Here is a 19,532-nt window from a genome sequence, read left to right as displayed (position 1 = left end):
GACCCCTCCTAAAGATTAGAAAAATAAAATTTGAGGCAGCTCGTAATGCAAGGTCAAATGCTATCCCGACTGGGCTATATTGACAATGTGTGTTTGAGAGAGAGATTATGGCATCAGAAAAACTCTATTTGCCACAAATCATGGAAATTATTAATTATTTGAAATAGGTCTTGGGCCCACACTAAAAAAAATCATGATTACCTCCCTCATGAGACTTCGTTTATTCAGTTATTCATGTCGAGTCGGACAACTTTTCTAATACGAAAAATTTTGGGGAAGGGGGCGTTTCGTAAATATAGAGGTTTCTAAACTTTGGTGCGTACAACAACTGGAGTACAACTGAAATAAGTTAATTATAAATATTTTTATCAAACAACCCCGCAAAAATCAGCTGGGACGGAATAAATTTTACAACTCTTTATGGTGCGTGCCCCCATCCCCAACCACAGCAAAGTAATAGAGTCATAAATGATGATTTTTTAATATAAAAAACGTCTTTTTTTAAAATGTATCAATTTTTTAAATCTTACCAGTAAAGCGATGTTAGGCAATATAAGTAGATCATCCTCTCTTCTTCCTTCCGAAAGTTCCGGTACCCACACTAATGGATGCCTGGGGATTGCTGTTAAGGTTCCATTATCATTAAAGGTGACATTGTCATGGAGCATTAATTCTCTAAAATAAAAGATTTTATGACCAAACTCAGAAAATGTTTATTTTTTCCCAAATGTACTTGTAAATTAATATTACCTATATACATAAGGCCCTACTTCAACCATTTTTAGTTTATCATCAGTACCATTCATGTACGCGTCCTTGTTCGTAATATTCCATAGGAAAACCCTGAGGTAGAGTTCTACTGGTGGGTCTCTCCATAGCTCATAAATTTCTCCGCCTTTTTCAAAGATTAATTTCTGCAACAAAAAAAGATAATGTGTTGTTCAGTGTGGTATCAAAAATAACGGCATCAATATTGATAATTTAAGGTACGCTGATAACATGGTGTTTATTTTACAAATAAATGAGAATAGTTGTTATTTATTTAATTCAAAATACATTTTACCACTGTCGGAAAACGAAAAAATGTTTACTTGATAAATTAATAAACATTACTTTTCGCTTAAATTTGATTTTCAGACTGCCAAGAGGCAGGTGAGTGATGCCAAGAGCGTTCTTAAAAAAAAAAGCTAAAAAACAAAGTGTTTATTTTTGTCAAACTTATCTAGAAACCGTGTTTTTAATACCTATTTTTAACTTTTTTTATTTTGCAATAAATTGTTTATACAGTGGAACCCCGATAAGTCGGCCCCCGATAACCCGGAAGTCCGGCTAACCCGGACCGATTTTCATCAGACAAACATTTTAACAAATAAACAATTTAAAAATTTTATCAAATAAAAATGTATGTAGGCAAAATAATATTTGAGAGATAATGTGTATTTGTGTAATTTGAACTATACGATAGCAAAAATGATTCATGGCACACGGCGGCAGAGCGACCTTCTCGGTTTATCGGAAAGAACAGGCACATGTCTGTATTCCTTTTCCTTTATTTATGTCAAACTGTCTTAGCATTGTTTAAAATAGACTAAAAGACTATTTAAAAAATTATTTTTTAAAACAATGGTCTTAGTCTGTTCTTAAATAACAATATTGTTCCTTGTGACTGTATTGTGTGTAGTACAATCGCGTCGTATTGTTCACTTCCGTTCTGTAATCGTGCTTCAGATTGTGTTTGCGTGTTTTTTGTCTACGTAATGGCAACAAAACGTACAAATGTTGTAGTGACAATGGAAAAGAAACTAGAAGCATTAGGTAGGATTGATAAAGGCGAATCTTTAAAATCAATTTATTGCAGCATCTTATGGTGTCGGTACATCTACAGTATGACTGAGTTTTTTACCAAGAAATGAACAATACTCTACACTCTATACAACTATACGTAATTTAGATGTGTACTGTGCATATGTGTTTCATGTTTTTGTAATTATAATAGAGGTTATCTGTAAGTATACTGTATTTTATTAATTTTTACCATATTCTCCGGCTAACCCGGATTTTCGATAAACCGGATCGGCCGCCGTCCCGATTAATCCGAGTTATCGAGGTTCCACTGTATTTTTTTATAATAGATTATCTGTAAAATTTGTACCAAAAATTATTTAGGTTTATTGTTGCAAATTATATAAAGAATCGATTACACATTTTTTATTCATCTTTTTGTACCAATTTTATATACCTATTAAGTTTTTAGATTATTTTAGACTTATTAAGTTTTAACATTTTATGGGGATTTCTATAGGGATTTATTATAACACCTCTTAATTTTGTTTATTCAGCCTATATGTGGAAGATATAAGGTCAACTATATTTAAACTTACCCATCTATAGATCAAATCATATGGATTAAGGATGTGGATACACGTTCCAGATAATACTCCTATTATTCCTATAATTGCTATGATAATGGCACCTGTAATAAAGAAAAAATAATTAATATAATTATGTAGTTAAGATATTTGTTTGAATTAATTTTATTGGGGTATTAAGTTAATATAATGGTCTCAGTGTAATATGTTTCTTCCTAGTCGATAGAATAAATTTAATCCTTTAGTTAAAAATGGGCATCTGATAGTTTCTGTAATCAATGCACATATCCCGAATAAAAGAAGATATTGAAACAGTAGCAAAGTATGAAATAGGAACAACTTTTGTTCATAAAAATCATTGATGAATGAGGTTTGACGATGAATACCAGAATATAAATCACTCGAAATAAATAGTCTCCCAACTGAACTATTTAAAATAGTCTATATTTAAGAAGAAGACTATAGATAACCTTTGAAAAAGTTGAATGTAGAGTATGAATCCAGAGGGTATGTCTGAACCTTTTAAAACAAATAACGGGATGCGCCAGTGATATCATCTCACCTATATATTACTCAATCTGGCGCTGGAAAAAGTGTATTATTACGTATGTCACAAATCACAACTAACGGATCAACATATAGTAACAAATCAGTGGAAATCCCTATACCTGGGAGCGTTCGTCTGTATTTTGCAATTCCTATATGTTCCCTTACTGCATTTTTCTCATCTGATTAAACACTATATGTTTCACTCCCGTTATTATGTCAATAAACAATTCATTATTTAATTATAGCGTATATTGTATAATATTTTTGCTAATTCTACAAAAATAATTAAGTATGTTTTTCGTTATTATCAGTGACATGTAATGTTCTATGTAAAATATAATTAGATGTATTTGCATGTATTGCTAAAAAAATAATGCGTTAATATGTATTTTATCGAATATACAGAGTGTTCAATTAAATTATGTAACTAAAAATGTCAGATTTGACAATCTTAGGAAAATACTTTAGTAACTCGATGTTACCCCAAATAAGAATAAACAGAAAGTTAATCGCTTCCATTTCAATAAGAAACAAGTAAATATTGAGCCTGAAATATATTTTAATAAGAACCTGCTTAGGTCGGGAGTTCGAATCCTACCAGGGGCAGAAATTTTTCATTTATTATAAATTAATAAATGAAAAATAGTTTCTGTCCTTGTGGGATCGGTACTCACCGGAGGGACCGCAGACGTTCGGAAACAATTAGCGTCTCTTTGCAAAGACAATGACGTCGACTTTGCAAAGTAACAAGACACTTACTCAACACACACACTACACATTACTCCCTTGACTTAGTGATAAGTTATACAATTACGTGGCTAAAGGTTCTAGTTCTAAACCAATGCCAGAATCAGAGAAAAAAAAGAACCTGCTTTGTCTCAATCCATAATTGAAAATGTTTGAGCATATCCATGGACAGAACACTATCGTTCAAAACAATCTAGAAAATAATGTTGCAAAAATAATCAAAATAATATCATACATAAATTATGCGGAACATTTTGTAGAGCAACTGCCATTAGCCTCAGAACATGAGCCCTCAGTCTGGTCTACTAAGTAGCCACATACCGCTCTCCAATATAATTGAACAACAGCTGTCTAATATCAATTCGGCACCAAACTCAATAAAATCATGACGATCTTCAGAAAATATATAAATAATTAAAAAAGACTAAATTTTCACTCTAATGGCATATAAAACAACATAATGTTTACATCTCACCAGACTGAAAACAATGGGAACCTTCTCTGGTTACACCTCCGAGGCTTCTACAATTTGCAAGCCATACGAATGCTGAGACTAAGGAAGATGAGGGAATTTTAAAATTTATAATTCACGTCCCATCTGCTCAGCGCGGTAAAGTTCCAAAGAGAATGGTTCCCTTCGTACTCCAATCAGAGTAAACATGTAAATCAAAATCAAAATCAAAAAACAGAGTAAACATGTAAACATGTAAAATCAGAGAAATCATGCAAATCAAAAACGAATACTCTGTTTACTCTGATTGGAGTATGAAGGGAACCATTCTCGTTGGAACTTTACTGCGCTGAGCAGATGGGACGTGAATTATTATAAATTGTAAAATTCCCTCATCTTCCTTAGTCTCAGCATCCGTTATGGCTTGCAAATTGTAGAAGCCTCGGAGGTGTAACCAGAGAAAGTTCCCATTGTTTTTAGTCTGGTGGCATGTAGAATATCATTATGTTGTTTTATATGCCATTGGATTGAAAACGTAGTCTTTTGCTAGCAGTTGCCGCTAGGGTATCTATGCCATTTCGTTCGTTGCAATCCGTGACTGCACGCCGGGGTTTGTTTTGGTTGGATCAGAGAGAGCAGCATATGTGCCTCCTGATGAGAGACTAATAAGTTTCGAAACCGGTAGAGGTGCTTGCTGCACTCTCTGATTGGACTAGAATATGATGCGGCTGTATTTTCGTTTTGCAACGAAATTGGAAAATGGTTATTCATTTTGTATTTAAAAACATTTTAAACTATTCAACGTGAAGTATTTAAACCCTACTGTTCAATAGAAGCAAGATTAGAAGCTGCAAGCTGTTTTTACCCAAGCTACTCATATTATTCATGCCTAGTGGAGCTTAATCTATATTTTCCGATCAAATATTTTAGCCTAAAATAAATAACATATTTCGATCAATAATTTATCTATAAATTTTAGATTTATTACTTAAAACACTCTGTATGATCCCGCGTGTGTTTAATGATACTACAAATTTTAATTTAAAACACTAGCATAAACTATCAAAACAATAATTAAACTATCACTTAAGAAAAAAACTAACATTATCCTAGTCAATAGCTAAAAGTTACAATTAAGTATTAGATTTGCAAATAAACACACAATAAACCTATTAGGGCCAATTAAAAATGTTTATACAATATTACTATTTTTCATTTAGCTAATTATCCCTATTATGATGCTATATTGTTTTACACGTTTAGCAAGGCTCTTCAACTGTTTTCTTGTGGCATTTCTAATGTAAATATGATGTTTATACGGGAAGAAGAAAAAATGACTATCCTTTGTATTTTTTATAAACAAGGAATTCAAGGAAACACAAGGATAAACAAGGACAAACAACAAAATAGCATAAGCACTTCAGAGATACTCACAAAAAGGGAATTAAAGATGACAATACCACATGTTAAGGGCTTATCAGAAAAATTGAGAAGGATAGGAAACAAGTATAGCATCACAACTCACAACAACGTTCAAAACAACCAACACTCTGAGATTATCCTGTCCAAAACAAACCCAACAACACAAAAGAAATATCCAAAACTTGGATGATCTCAGAGTCACAGATTATTATCACGGTGAATAACAGGACCTGAAATGCAATTTTAGATTTCCCTTGTCGAGTATTTCGCCACTCTGTTATGTTTTATTTTTCCAACTTAAAAAGATGAGGATAAATAATTTCAAATTTTATTTCCTGACTTATTTGACTTTCGATTCATAGATGGTGCTAGTAGCATCTTTGGTAATTATTTTGATTATGTCATTCATAGGAGATTCTGACCAATAGAAAGCTACAGAAATCTGAATTAAATCGATAATTTTTGATAATCTCCCGTCGTTAAGTATATTACGTCAGATGCCCTTCGTTGCTACGAAAAAATACATTCAGTGACATTAATGACAATTCTGGAGATTCTGACCAATAGAAAGCTACAGAAATCTGAATTAAATCGATAATTTTTGATAATCTCCCGTCGTTAAGTATATTACGTCAGATGCCCTTCGTTGCTACGAAAAAATACATTCAGTGACATTAATGACAATTATTAATGTTTTAAAAATTATAAAAGTGATGACTTCAATCGTCAAATTTTTATAAAAACTGTGTGTTTAATGGTACTTACATAAATAAATTACAATAAAATTTTGGTTTTGAACAGTTTTATTCATGAAATAATCGCAACAAATTGAACTCGACCTCTGAAATTAATATAGAATTTTTGCTCTCGTGAAATTTTGACATAATTTCACTCGCCTTCGGCTCATGAAATTAAAACTGTCAAAGTGTCACTCGGGAAAAATTCAATAATTTTAGAGCTCTTGTGCAATTACTACTGATTATTTCATTAATTGGAGATTCTGACCAATAGAAAGCTACAGAAATCTGAATTAAATCGATAATTTTTGATAATCTCCCGTCGTTAAGTATATTACGTCAGATGCCCTTCGTTGCTACGAAAAAATACATTCAGTGACATTATGACAATTAATGTTTTAAAAATTATAAAAGTGATGACTTTCAATCGTCAAATATTTATAAAAACTGTGTGTTTAATGGTGCTTACATAAATAAATTACAATAAAATTTTGGTTTTGAACAGTTTTATTCATGAAATAATCGCAACAAATTGCACTCGACCTCTGAAATTACTATGTAATTTTTGCTCTCGTGACACTTTGACATAATTTCACTCGCCTTCGGCTCATGAAATTAAAACTGTCAAAGTGTCACTCGGGAAAAATTCAATAATTTCAGAGCTCTTGTGCAATTACTACTGATAATTACATCGAAAGGATGAAAGGATTATTTCAGTGCCTCTACCCAGGTGCTCCGAAGATGAAACGGTTATTCCGAAATACGTATAAGCACATAGCAATAGGCTCTGTACTGTAATCAAATCTGAGCCATATTTTCTTTTAATTTTTAAAGATCGTTGCAATCTGAAAACGCATCAGCATTATATTCTAGTTCAATCAGAGAGTGCAGCAAGCGTCTATACCGGTTTCGTGACTTTTTCACCCCTCGTCAGTAAACACATATGCTCTTCTCTCTGACTGAACCAGAATACTCCGACGCGTGCAGTCTCGGATTGCAACGAACTAAATGGCTGGGATGCAGTAGTGACATCTGCTAAGAAACAGACTAAATTTTTAATCTAATAATACATAGAACAACATTAAAATATCATTATAAATCCCATTAGATTGAAAACAGTCGGAATTTTCTCTGGTAACAACCTCCGAGGCTTTTAAAAATTAAAAGCCATACGAGTGCCAAGACTATAGGAAGATGAGGGAATTTTACAATTTGTAATTATTCACGTCCCATCTGCTTAGCGTGGTGAAGCTCCAATGAGAAGTAAATAAATTTCCAAACGTACTCCAAATAGAGTAAAATAAATTAAACATTAAAAATGTATAAACATTTTCAATTTCGTTGCAACCAGAAAATGCAGCAGAATTATATTCTAGTTCAATCAAAGAGTACAGCAAGCGGTTTCGGGACTCTTGTGACCCTCGTCAGTAGACACATATGCTCTTCTCTCTGACTGAACCAAGATACTCCGACGCGTGCGGTTAAAAAAGAAAAATAAAAATAAAAAAATTTTAAAACATTTTAAAAAAATTTAAAAATAACAATCAACCTAATTGATGGATTCGACCGTTACTTGATGGAAGTTCATTTTATCTAACAATAAAACACTGAAAACGTTTGTTTTCTATACTTCCACAGAATTTATTATAACTAAGTGACTACAGCTGTTTCGGCAGAGTGCCTTTCTCAAGTGATATAGTTTACAATGTGTTTGCCTTTTTAAGTCTTCAACTGAAGAGGTTGAGGAATGGGGAGCTGTTTGTTTCGAGTTGGTCATTCAGAATTATATCTGTATTTTTCAGTTTATTAATTTCCATAGATTCTAAAAAAGATAGCTTAAGGCCTTTATTTTGAATATGCAGAATTTGAAACTCTTCGTTGAAGGAATGATTATGATTTAGAAGGTGAAGTGCGTATGTAGAAGTGTCTGTTTTTCTATTGTTGAATGCCCTTTTGTGTTCTGCTATCCGTTTGTCAAAAGTTCTGCCAGTTTGACCGATGTACGTTTTCGGACAGTCACCACAAGTTAGTTTGTACACACCACTCTGTAGTTGCTTTCTCTTTCGGCTTTTATTGTTCTTAATATATTTGCTTAAGTTGTTGTTAGTTCTGAAAGCTGGTGTGATTCCTTTCTTTTTTTATGTATCTGGCTATTTTTGTTGTTATCTTGCCAGTATATGTGAGAGAGCAGAAGGTACTGGGTTCTTTCTGTGGTGGTGGATACACTAATTTCAGGGCTTTCTTATGGAGTTTTTGGTTTAAAATTTTGTTAACTGTTTGTTCGTTATAGCCGTTGTTTACTGCTTTTTGTTTAATGATGTTTAGTTCTATCTCGAAGTTATTTTTTGTCATGGGAATTTCTGTCAGTCTATGTATCATGCTATGGTAGTCTGCTAATTTGTGTTGTGTAGGATGGGATGATGAATTGTGTATAGTTGTGTCAGTATGGGTAGGTTTAGATATACGGAGAACTCATGTTTGTTGTCTCAACCTCTTCAGTTGAAGACTTAAAAAGGCAAACACATTGTAAACTATATCATTTGAGAAAGGCACTCTGCCAAAACAGCTGTAGTCACTTAGTTATAATAAATTTTGTGAAAGTATAGAAAACAAACGTTTTCAGTGTTTTATTGTTAGAACAATCAACCTGGTTTTTAATTTTTTTTTTAAACTCTACCAGGAACAAGATTATGAATTCCATGCATTTATTTCATACTTTTAGGACACTCTTTAATTTTTAATTACATTTTTAAACACATTATGCCAAAAACATATCATAAACAAAACGTTTGACCTAAAATCTTCTTTGCACATTTTTGGCTATAGGCATAAATTAACACGATGCAATTAGGAAATGATGAATTCACCTATTAGATAATGCACTCTGCAGAAGGCTGTTATTAGTATTCCACAAAGAAACATGCTATTCATGGTATTACAGGCTGTTTTAACAATTATTATCGGTAGAAGTTATATAATGCAAATATAAATTAAGAAGATTTATATAACTCAGTTGAAATATTGTTACAATATTTGCTGATGATATTTAAGTAGGTTGAACGAATATCTGTTAAATATTCACATCATGAATTAAATTTTTTCCATATTATGAAGATTTGATGGGTCCTTGAAATTGAATTATTATTATGTCTCTCACGGGTGGTATGAATAAAAACGGAGTACTATTTAATTTTTAATATTGTCAGAGTTTTGGAACATATTTTATCGACACCCGAACTTTATATTGAAGTATCGGAAACCGTTGTTTTAGTTGTTCAAAACATCATTCAATTATTACACGCTCTTTTGTAAATAGTTGGTTATAAGCAAGCTATGCAGGAGTATTCGGATTTCTAAAGGGCACTATTAACCATGGTGCTAATCAGTAACCTTCATCTACTAAAATTATTGCATTTAAGCTTCTAAATTCATGTTTAACAATGTTACTTTGTGAGTTGCTCCCTATCCGTGAATCATGGACAGATCCTGGCCATGATTCTGTAAGGGTTTTTGTCATTTTCCGGGTTTTACATCCGTAGAGTAGAACAGATAGGATATTTGACTAGAATATTCGGATCTTTGTCTTTGTACTTTACTGGCCAGAGTTCCACAGTACTGAATACTTGTTGAGCTTTTCTTAAATTCATACGAATATCGTGTACTATACATCCATTTTCTGTTAGGACACTTTCAAGGTACATAAAATTTTCCATATTTTCAATCTGCATGTCGTTAATAATAAATAGTGTTATTTCTTGCATTTATTCTCATGGATTTGGTTTTATTTATATTAATATTGAAACCTATTTTATTGAATTTAGTGGAAAGTGTTTCTAACTGGTCAGCCACATCTTAAAACCTTTGTCCTAATAGGCACGTATCGTGGCGTATTTTAAATCGCTTAGGCGTGTGATTAACGTCCATTGTATCCCTCTTGTGTCGGAGTCTAGTTTGAAGAGAACATAGTCTACAACTATGTTAAACAGAAATGGAGAAAGTTCATATAGCAGCATGAGATAGGCAGCCAAAGGCACACTCGAAATCGACATAAACTATGTATAGGAGTATGTTCCTTTCAATCGACTGTTACACTATTACCACCATGAAGGAAATACTATCTCAAAAATATTAATATAAAAATTTCACATTGCTCTTTAAGATATTTTCTTATGTTCTTAAAAATGCTTTCTGATATCTTTTTTAATATAATTACTAGAGAACGGCATTTCTCGCCAGTGGCGCACACCCACACCCCCCTACACGCTACACTATATATACACGAAATTTTTGATTTTCTAAATCTGACGGAATTGAAAATTGTTCCAACTCCCATCTTAAAGATCAGGAAAAGACTCACCCATTCATATATCAACCATCCATTTTGGTCCAAGGGTGTGGATTTTACGCCCTTCCTATTTAGGGTCTGTTTTTCGTTCTCGTCCCCAAAACTCCCAAAAACTTCGAAAATTTAAGTCCGGCTTTTGCGGCTTCTAATAGTACTAATCATTACTTTTCCAACGCACGTCTAATTTTGAAAATCGGTTATACCATTCAAAAGTTACCGAGCTCAAAAATATGACTCAATTTCTATTTAAAAAAGGGAAAATGTTTGTTGATATGTATGTATGTGTGTGGCTGGAAAAGTTAAACCGATCTGAATTTTTTTCTGTGTTTGAAGAGGGGGTCATGAACGATTCAGAACCGGTGTAGTTTGTGACTTTTGACCACCCATAAGCCAGCTGTAGGACTTGGTAGGTACAAAACGACATATTTTTTGGGGGTATATATCTTCGGTTCAAGAAGATACAGGAGAACCGCAAATATACCAAATCAATAGTGTTGAGTTAAGCTTTTAAATGGTGTTTAAGCCATCAGGATCAGACATATTACACACGGCTTAGTATCGCCGAAAAACTGAAAAACTAAACTTTGAAAATTTTGGTTTTTAGACAATTACTCAAAATTTCAACCTACGAATTGCGTCCAATAACTGAGCGTTGTAGAAGAACTCTAGATGAATCTGACGGTGTATACCTCATATCCGGGAAAGTTCGAATTTTTAAGTTATAGGCTTCATAAGTATGATCAAATCTATTTCCTATGGAAAAACGGTTTCTCAAGCTCAATAATTCCTGTAATAGCTTCAGTTATCATACTTGACCTTAGATGCATCAGATACTACTTGTCAATACGTTTCAAACACATTATGTTTAGTGATCAAAATCGGTTAAGCCGTTTAGAAGTTATTAAGCTACAAATGTATAATACAATTAACGATTATTCCCGAAATGGTTTATGTAGTTGTAGTGGTTACGACGCTAAATTTGATCCGGCAACGGGCAATCCGAGTTCATTAACCGGCCATCCCAATATTTTTTTTCAATCTATTTCAAATAGAAAAAAATGTAGTGTACATTCGATGGACACTAGATCATTTGGGAGATAATGCGACAAAGGCGACCATTTATAAAGCTTAACGTGCAATCGAGAAAAATTGCATTCAACTTCATACATTTAATTTATAAAAAAAACTTTGAAAAAGTCCTAATACAAGAATATAAAACCGCTAAACGCCGTAAAAATTAGTGGCGCATACAATATTCCAGCTACAAAAGATCTGATATGATTATTACGTGGCGCGAAAATGTATTTTCATTTTGATGCAAAACAAAATTCTAGTTTTATTTTAAAAGATTTTTCCATAATATTTGCTAAATTTGAAGTAAAACGCGCCACGTTTTTTTATTCTTGTATTCAAGTACTTTACATGCTTTGAATCACGTTGCAAATATAAAAAATAAACACGTCAATCAAATTCCAAGTCTTATCCTAATGAGATGACAATGAAAACTGGTATTTTTATGAAAAATATTGGGTCAGCTTTTATCTTTGTCACAAACCGAATTAGATTATATTTTTTGTAATGGCTAGTTAATATGAAAACAAAGTTGAGAAATAATTTGTTATTTTAATTTTCGTTATACAAATCCTAAAAGTTAAGGTCAATATTTCATTTTGAATAATAAAATATTGCACTTTCACTATTCACTATTTCTGATGCAAATGGAAAATTTAAATGTTTGATATAGGTATAGATTAAAGCACAATCCAATAAGTATCAATTCGGCTAAAATTGAAATGCGGATCCCTGAAATGGTTTTATAATTACAAGGTTACAAAAATGTCTTAAGACATCGTTCTTATTTTCTATAGAAAAAATTCCTATTAATATAAATGTATGTATGTTAATGTTTTGCTAGTGTTAATTACAATTTTTTCCATCATTTCAATAACTATATTGAAAGATATTTGCAAAAATCTTACTTATTTGAACAGCGATATTAAATAAGTGTTTTTTAAATTTGTACGAAATGGTTTATCTATTCAATAGCGGAATGCGTTAAGATTATTTCCATATTTTTTGAAAATGAAAAGTATACATGGAAAATCTCAACGTTAGTTAATCAACTTCATCACTCAAGCAAGCAAGCATAGTGATTTAACCCAGCCTGAGAGACTTGTTCACCCCTAGAGAATGACATTCGGGTGATACAATTTATTGGGGCGAGGAGGATTAACTCCCGTAAGCAGGAATCACTCCACCCTGCCTCAATGCTCCAGACCATCCACTTACCCCTGATAGCGCTCAGATGCGCTATAAGGGCTCTCAATCAGCAAAGTGCTTATCATATGGGAGTCTTGTCTTATACTGGGCTATGTCCAGTTCGGTGACTCGGCGCTCGAGGATGTGGGCTCCTCATGCCCGTTTTTTGGGTTTTGTTACTAATATTTTTTTTGTGGCTTTCGCCTATTGTTAATATTTTATTGATTTGTTTAGTGGCTGAAGCCGTTTTTAAGTTTTTTGTATATATTTTTTTGAGGGATGTCTGAAACGTATAAAAATCAACACTAATAAATATAATGAGATGCCAAAGGTGAGCAAGTTGCCTTCTTTTGATAGAGCTACGATTATCTAGCCTTTATTATATATTTACTAATATTTGCTGTTTGAGTCTCCTGTGTTTCCATCTATGGTACATATCATACCTTAATATCTCTTACAGGATCCGGTTTGGGTGGCCTTCTAGCTCAGAAAATTTTTTTCTGGCTTTTTCCTCCATAATATCCAGTACTCTTATTTGTTTTAGGTCTCTAAATAAGAACCGTTCGGCGACGTATCTGGGCACGTTTGCAGCTTCTCTGAGGCATTTGTTGTGTGCCGCTTGTATCTTTTTTTTTGTTACTTTGACTTATGTGACCCCATGCAAGAGATGCGTATGTAATTATTGGCAGTATAATGCTATTTATTAGTCTTAATTTTATTTTCATATCTAATTTGCTTCTTCTTCCTGTGAGTCCTCTTATTGACTTCATCACTCCTACGTATTGAAACTAGTTAAAAAATCCCATAAAATTACACAAAAGGGGAGCAGTAGCTGATAAAAAAAGGTGTGCGAAAATCTATCGTTGTTAAAAAACCTGTTAGCGCTAAATCTGCAGAAGTAGGAATTTTAGGTCGTGTTACAAAATTTAGAGCCCACTGCAAGTACTAAAAAACAGCACAAAAATCCCTTTTTTTTCACAGATTACTGTTTGCAGGTTACTGAAACCTTACAAATTTCGCCCTTATAAAATACACTTGGTACAGGAAATAAATGATGATCCAGAAAAGCAACATTTTTTGTGAGATTATGGCTGGGAAAAATAGTAATTCAAAGTTTCTGTTTAATATTTTTGTTTTTCGAATGAATGATCTTTTTTATCTAATTTGTACTGTAAATGTAGGAAAACTGATTACAAAAAACAAGAAAATGTAGCAGCTTAAATGACCAGCTTTTCTGTAAATTCCATTAAAATTAAAAAAAATACTATTGTGTAAAAGTCTGTGCTCCTACACTCTATAACTGGTAACTTTTTAAGTTCTATACAAGTAAGTACTTAATACCAGTAAGTACTCTTATAGTAAACAAGTCATTTAAAAATTTACGTATGGTAAAAATATGGTATAATGTACGATTTTCATCAACGCATCGATTTTGATGAAATTTTGGAATTAAACTCTATTTACTCTTAATTTCAAAATCTACCTTATGCCGAAGTGTGCAGTTATCTTGAGGGTGGAATGCACCCTTATTTGAGCCTGAGAGTTGGTACCTTTATATTAAACATAACTTCAAGAATCCAGCAGCGTAGCTAGTCTGACTGCGCCCCAATGCAAGTATTCCCCGTGCGCCCCTATTCGTAGACTCATTTTCCTCCACCCTTAACCGGGTGTTTTGCTTCAACATATTTTTTTGAAATTTTTTCCAGAATATCAGTTTTGCGCCCCTCTAAGCCCTAAGCCCCAATGCACCGCCACTGCAAGAATCGATAGAAAAATATATTTTAAGCAAAAAATGTTCTACAGAGTTTTTTTTTTTCAAAAATCAATAATTTTAGACTTATTCGTGATTGAAAATTTCTATTTTTTTTTGTTTGCGATCGATTTTTTACGAATAATTCAAGAACTTTAGACTTTATCGAAAAAACCTGCCAATGAATAAAATGTATACAGGGTGAGTGGGGAGCAACGCACCAAACTTTAAGAATGTATAATATACGTAAATATAATCAAAAATATCTTATATATTGTTATTAAATTTTCATTTGTTTTCGAGTTATATTGATAATGGCAGAAAGTTGTAATTTGATATTAATTCAACTATAAATGTTCTTGTAAGACAGTTCATTACGAAATTTTCTCCAATACTTTGTATGTAAATAATATACTCTTCATACGTAACGATAGTCATTAGTTTTCGAGATATTAAAGTTAAAAATGAAACGGCACAGTTATTTTGATTAATGTATTATGTCCCTTCGTTTTTAACTTCAAATATCTCTAAAACTAATGATTATGGTTAAGAATGAAGACTAGATTATTTACAAATAAAGTATTGGAGAATCTAAAAATTATGCTAAAATAGCACTTTCGTCAGTGGCGTCGAATTTGGGAAGGGTCAACCAGTCACTATCCCCCGTCTTACGCCTGTGGTAGTAGCCAGAAATGTTTTTAACATAAGTTAGTAGGGTGTACAGTTACAGTACCTTTACTTTCTGCCAAGTAGGATAAGAATATATGTCAAATAGTCAAAAATAAAGGGATCAAAAATAAAAATACATAACTCAAAATAACTGTGCTATTTCATTTTTAACTTCAAATATCTCAAAAACTAATGACTTTATCGTTTCTTATGAAGGGTATGTTATTTACATACACAGATTGGACGCAATTTCGCAATTAAATGTCTTACAAGAACATTCGTAACTGAATTAATAAAAAATTACAACTTTGCGTTATTATCGCTATAACTCGAAAACAAATTAATATCGAATAACAACATATGAGCTATTTTTAATTATTTTTATATATACTATTATACATTCTTAAAGTTTGGTTCGTTCCTCCCCACTCACCCTGTATAATAAAATTTTATTGAAAATTACAATTTTGTATAACGAAAAATTTACATAGACTAACCCAAACGGTCATGTTTCCTGGAAAAATTCTTAATATATATTTTAAAAAAGCATTCAAATGAAACTTTGCAGAACTCTTCAACATATGAACTAGGAAGTTATCATAAAAATAAGCTCGAATTCTTTTTTTTTTCGCTGAAAAAAGATAATACTACCTTTTCTATTTCTGTCCTAATTACAACTAAACTGTATCCATTCACTTTATTCAAGTATTAGCAATGGGATCCAAAAGTTTGAATAATTATAAATTAATAATTTATAAAAATATGGTTACAGTCAAAAAAATATTTTTGATGTTCAAAATAAGTACAAAATTGTCTAGGGTACGTAAAACTTTCTATATTCGCGGTGTGCAAGTATTGGAAGGGATAGGAGAATGTGCGCGAATAGCGAAGAAATATTGCAACTTTCTTAAATAATTCATATTGTCAATTGAAATTGTCAAATTGACGTACATTTCATACTACACTGTCATTGAAGAAGAAAAATTATATATTGCACCACAATATTGATATGATATGCAATTATTATATAAAGGTAAATTTAGTTAATTGTATTTTGCTTGCAGTACTGCATTTTAAAAACTAATTTTATTTACTACATACAATTGTTTACGTTTTAATAACATAACCTGAATATTATTTTTTCTTCTTATTATTTTTTTGGACTATGGCCCTGACAATTATCAAGTTAACAGGACCAATATAATTTGCCAATATAATTAAAAGTGCGAATAAAGTTGCAGAGCGAAGAAACCAGGTGTCGCTTTGCCGAACTTGCACTGTCCCAATAACAAAAAAGTTAGGATTTCCTTACAGAAAATACTTTTATATAGCAATTTTCACGTATTTTCGACAGTTTTGTGTATATTTTGAAAACAAAAAGATGGTATTTTTAAAAATTTTAATAATATTGTCTTCACTGTAACCACTTTAAATTGATTAATCTTTTAGATCGCATAATTGATGCTTAAATAAGTGAATTCGAAATGGATTACGTTTAATTTCAATTAGGGTAGTAGTAGCAAGGATAGTATTGTTGATTTTGAGAGTTTTTAAGTTATCCATGAAAAATTGTTCAAAAACATAAGATAAATTGAAATTTCTTATCACGAATAAGACTAAATTATTTTTCGGAAAAAATCCCAGAGAACATTTTTTTAAGAATATATTTTTTTATCGATTCTTGGCTTTATTCTCACTATAAAGTTTACAAGCCCCCTGTTGGGATGGATTCCACTTCCAAGGTGAAATCAGACTTTGACATAGGGTATATTTTGTTTCTTAAGGTATTAACTACATACTGGTAAAATTTCAAGAAAATAGATGAATGTTGATGGAACTAGGAGCTAAAAACCTTGATACATTGCACTAATAGTCCAATCCGGGAATTAAATCCAAAAAACAAAACTGTTGACAAATGTACAAATATTATGAAATTAAATATAAATAAGACTTACTTCTGGTAATGAATAATTTTAACCAAAACATACTGTGATATATCAGAACATTAATATTAAGGTTATGGCTTATGTTACACTACTTGTTATCACGGATTAAGTTTTATGAAGTACTCTACAATCTTTTCCCGAAGATATATGTTGCCAATAGACTATCTTTGTTTATTTATTTCTAACAGAGGCGAAGATTGGCAGCCATATATACAGGAAGAATTAAATAATTAATAAGAGTGAATACATATCGTTGGTTTGGAAGAACACTGTCACAAGTCGAAAAGTTCTAATTTTCAGGAGCGATGTTTTAAAATTTTAATGTGCTAGTTTTCATTATAATTTGGGTAAGGTAGAAAATAAGAGGTAAAATCTTTTACAATATTAAAGAGCCCATTATTATCATTTAAATATAAATATAAAGACCTTTCTTGTTTTCACCTTTCTACCTGTAATTAGCATTTGGAACAGTTTTTCCCAAAATTTGTTCGAAATGTTACTGTATTGCTCATAATAATTCTATATAAACGCACATATCCTATAAGAAATACTTACTTAAGACGAAATGTAGCTGTCTTGCATTAAATATTCAACACAAAATCCCAAAAACACGTTCCTTTTTTAACTTCTAACACTGTTCTCCAAAAAAACACGTGGTACCTAACTTCCACAACAACTGAAACACAACTATATTGCGCCGCTCTTCCATAAAATGTAATGCATGGGTTTGACAAAGTCAAACTGTCATAAGTCGCCATCTAGCGGAAATTATATGAGTGCAACTTCTGACAATTTTTCCCATAATAAAGTTTAACATTTAGAGTTGGTTAGAGGGTAAACCTCAAAAATGGCAATTTTTGAGTTGTGACATTCTTCTTCCAAACCAACGATATTATAATAAAATTAGATGCTTGATGCTGATTAGAAATACTTGTGATAAAAAAACAAACTACTAAGTAATTACACTACTAAGTAATTACCGACGAGTCACACTGACGAAGAAATAGAACAGTTTTATGATGACTTGTACACAGCTGTTACAGAAGACCACGAACATTTTACGGTAATATGTGGCGACTTTAATGCCAAAATAGGAGTTAGGACCGATTCAGCTGAAAATGCTCTCGGAAATTTTGGCACACCTGGTAGAAACGAAAGGAGCGAAATACTTTTAAATGTCCTGCTGGAAAACAATTTATATCTAATGAATAGCTTCTTCTATAAGAAGATCCATAGAAAATGGACTTGGGGAAGCCCCAATGGTAAGACAAAAAACGAAATCGACTTCAATCATCACTAACAAAAAACACATAGTTAAAGATGTTACAGTCTTAAATCAATTTTCGGTTGCAAGCGATCATAGAATGGTCAGAGGAACTGTAGAAATCAATATTAAGCAATAAAGACTGAAGATGATAAAAAGTAAAAACAAATTAAAATCTTGGATACGCCCAACGAATGAACTTGATATTGAAAAATATATCATTTACTCAGGAATACAACACAAACGAAGAAATAGTAGATACAGTAACACAAGCACGAGAAAAATGTGGCCGTAAACATGGAAAAGAACAAAAAATTAGTAAAGAGACGAAACAAAAAATGGAAGATCATAGAGTGCTGAGCAGTCAAGAAAATGTTGACTCACGAGAAATAAACATCATCAATAAAGAAATCTCTAAAGCCATCAGACGGCATATTAGAACATACAAAAACGAGAAAATCATAAAAACAATAAAACAAAAGCATGAAAGCATTGAGGAGAAAAATGGAAAATGGCAAAAAAGAAGTTTTCCAACTTAAAGACCAAAATGGAAATATATTCTCAAGTAGACCAGGCATATTACCTTTAGTGGAAAATTTCTTTAAAACATTATATAAAAGTCAAGTTATTCCAGAGCTCATCGAACTACCAATACAAAAGGTACAGAATGTAGGATCAGAGGATATACCAGATATATCACGGGAGGAAATTCAACATCTCTAAAAAATGTGAAAACTAATAGATCTCCAGGAGAAGATGGTGTAGTCATTGAAACAATTAAACTGGGAAATCCACTTTTGATGTCACGAATCGAAACACTTTTTAATCGATGTCTTCATAATGAAAACATTCCAAATAAATGAAAGAATTCGGTTACAATCCTTCATGAAAATGAGATAAATTATATCTTGAAAATTATAGGCCAATTAGCTTGCTAAAACCACCTATACAAGCTATTTACTCGAATACTGGCAAACAGGCTGGAAGGAAATCTCGATTTCTATCAGTCGGAAGAACAGGCAGG

At 32.1% G+C, this 19,532-nt stretch overlaps 1 protein-coding gene across 4 annotated transcripts in view; it reads right to left on the bottom strand.

Moving 5' to 3' along the window:
- LOC114331101 (scavenger receptor class B member 1-like) overlaps nt 1–19,532 on the bottom strand; it is a 475,489-nt gene that overhangs the window by 91,967 nt on the left and 363,990 nt on the right. For 3 of the 4 annotated variants that reach the window (XM_028280581.2, XM_050652550.1, XM_028280572.2), the window contains 3 exons: nt 2,382–2,473; nt 751–914; nt 531–675 (listed from right to left, as the gene is read on the bottom strand). In XM_028280581.2, coding sequence (XP_028136382.1) covers nt 531–675; nt 751–914; nt 2,382–2,473 — 401 coding nt within the window. Of the gene's footprint in view, nt 1–530; nt 676–750; nt 915–2,381; nt 2,474–17,253; nt 17,350–19,532 lie in introns of those variants that run through there. The other variant, XM_028280588.2, reaches the window with a different exon arrangement.

This window comes from Diabrotica virgifera, chromosome 5, assembly GCF_917563875.1.
Source record: "Diabrotica virgifera virgifera chromosome 5, PGI_DIABVI_V3a".
NCBI lineage: Eukaryota > Metazoa > Arthropoda > Insecta > Coleoptera > Chrysomelidae > Diabrotica > Diabrotica virgifera.
Note: the sequence above shows the minus strand (reverse complement) of the source record. Positions and strands in the feature narration are given on the sequence as shown.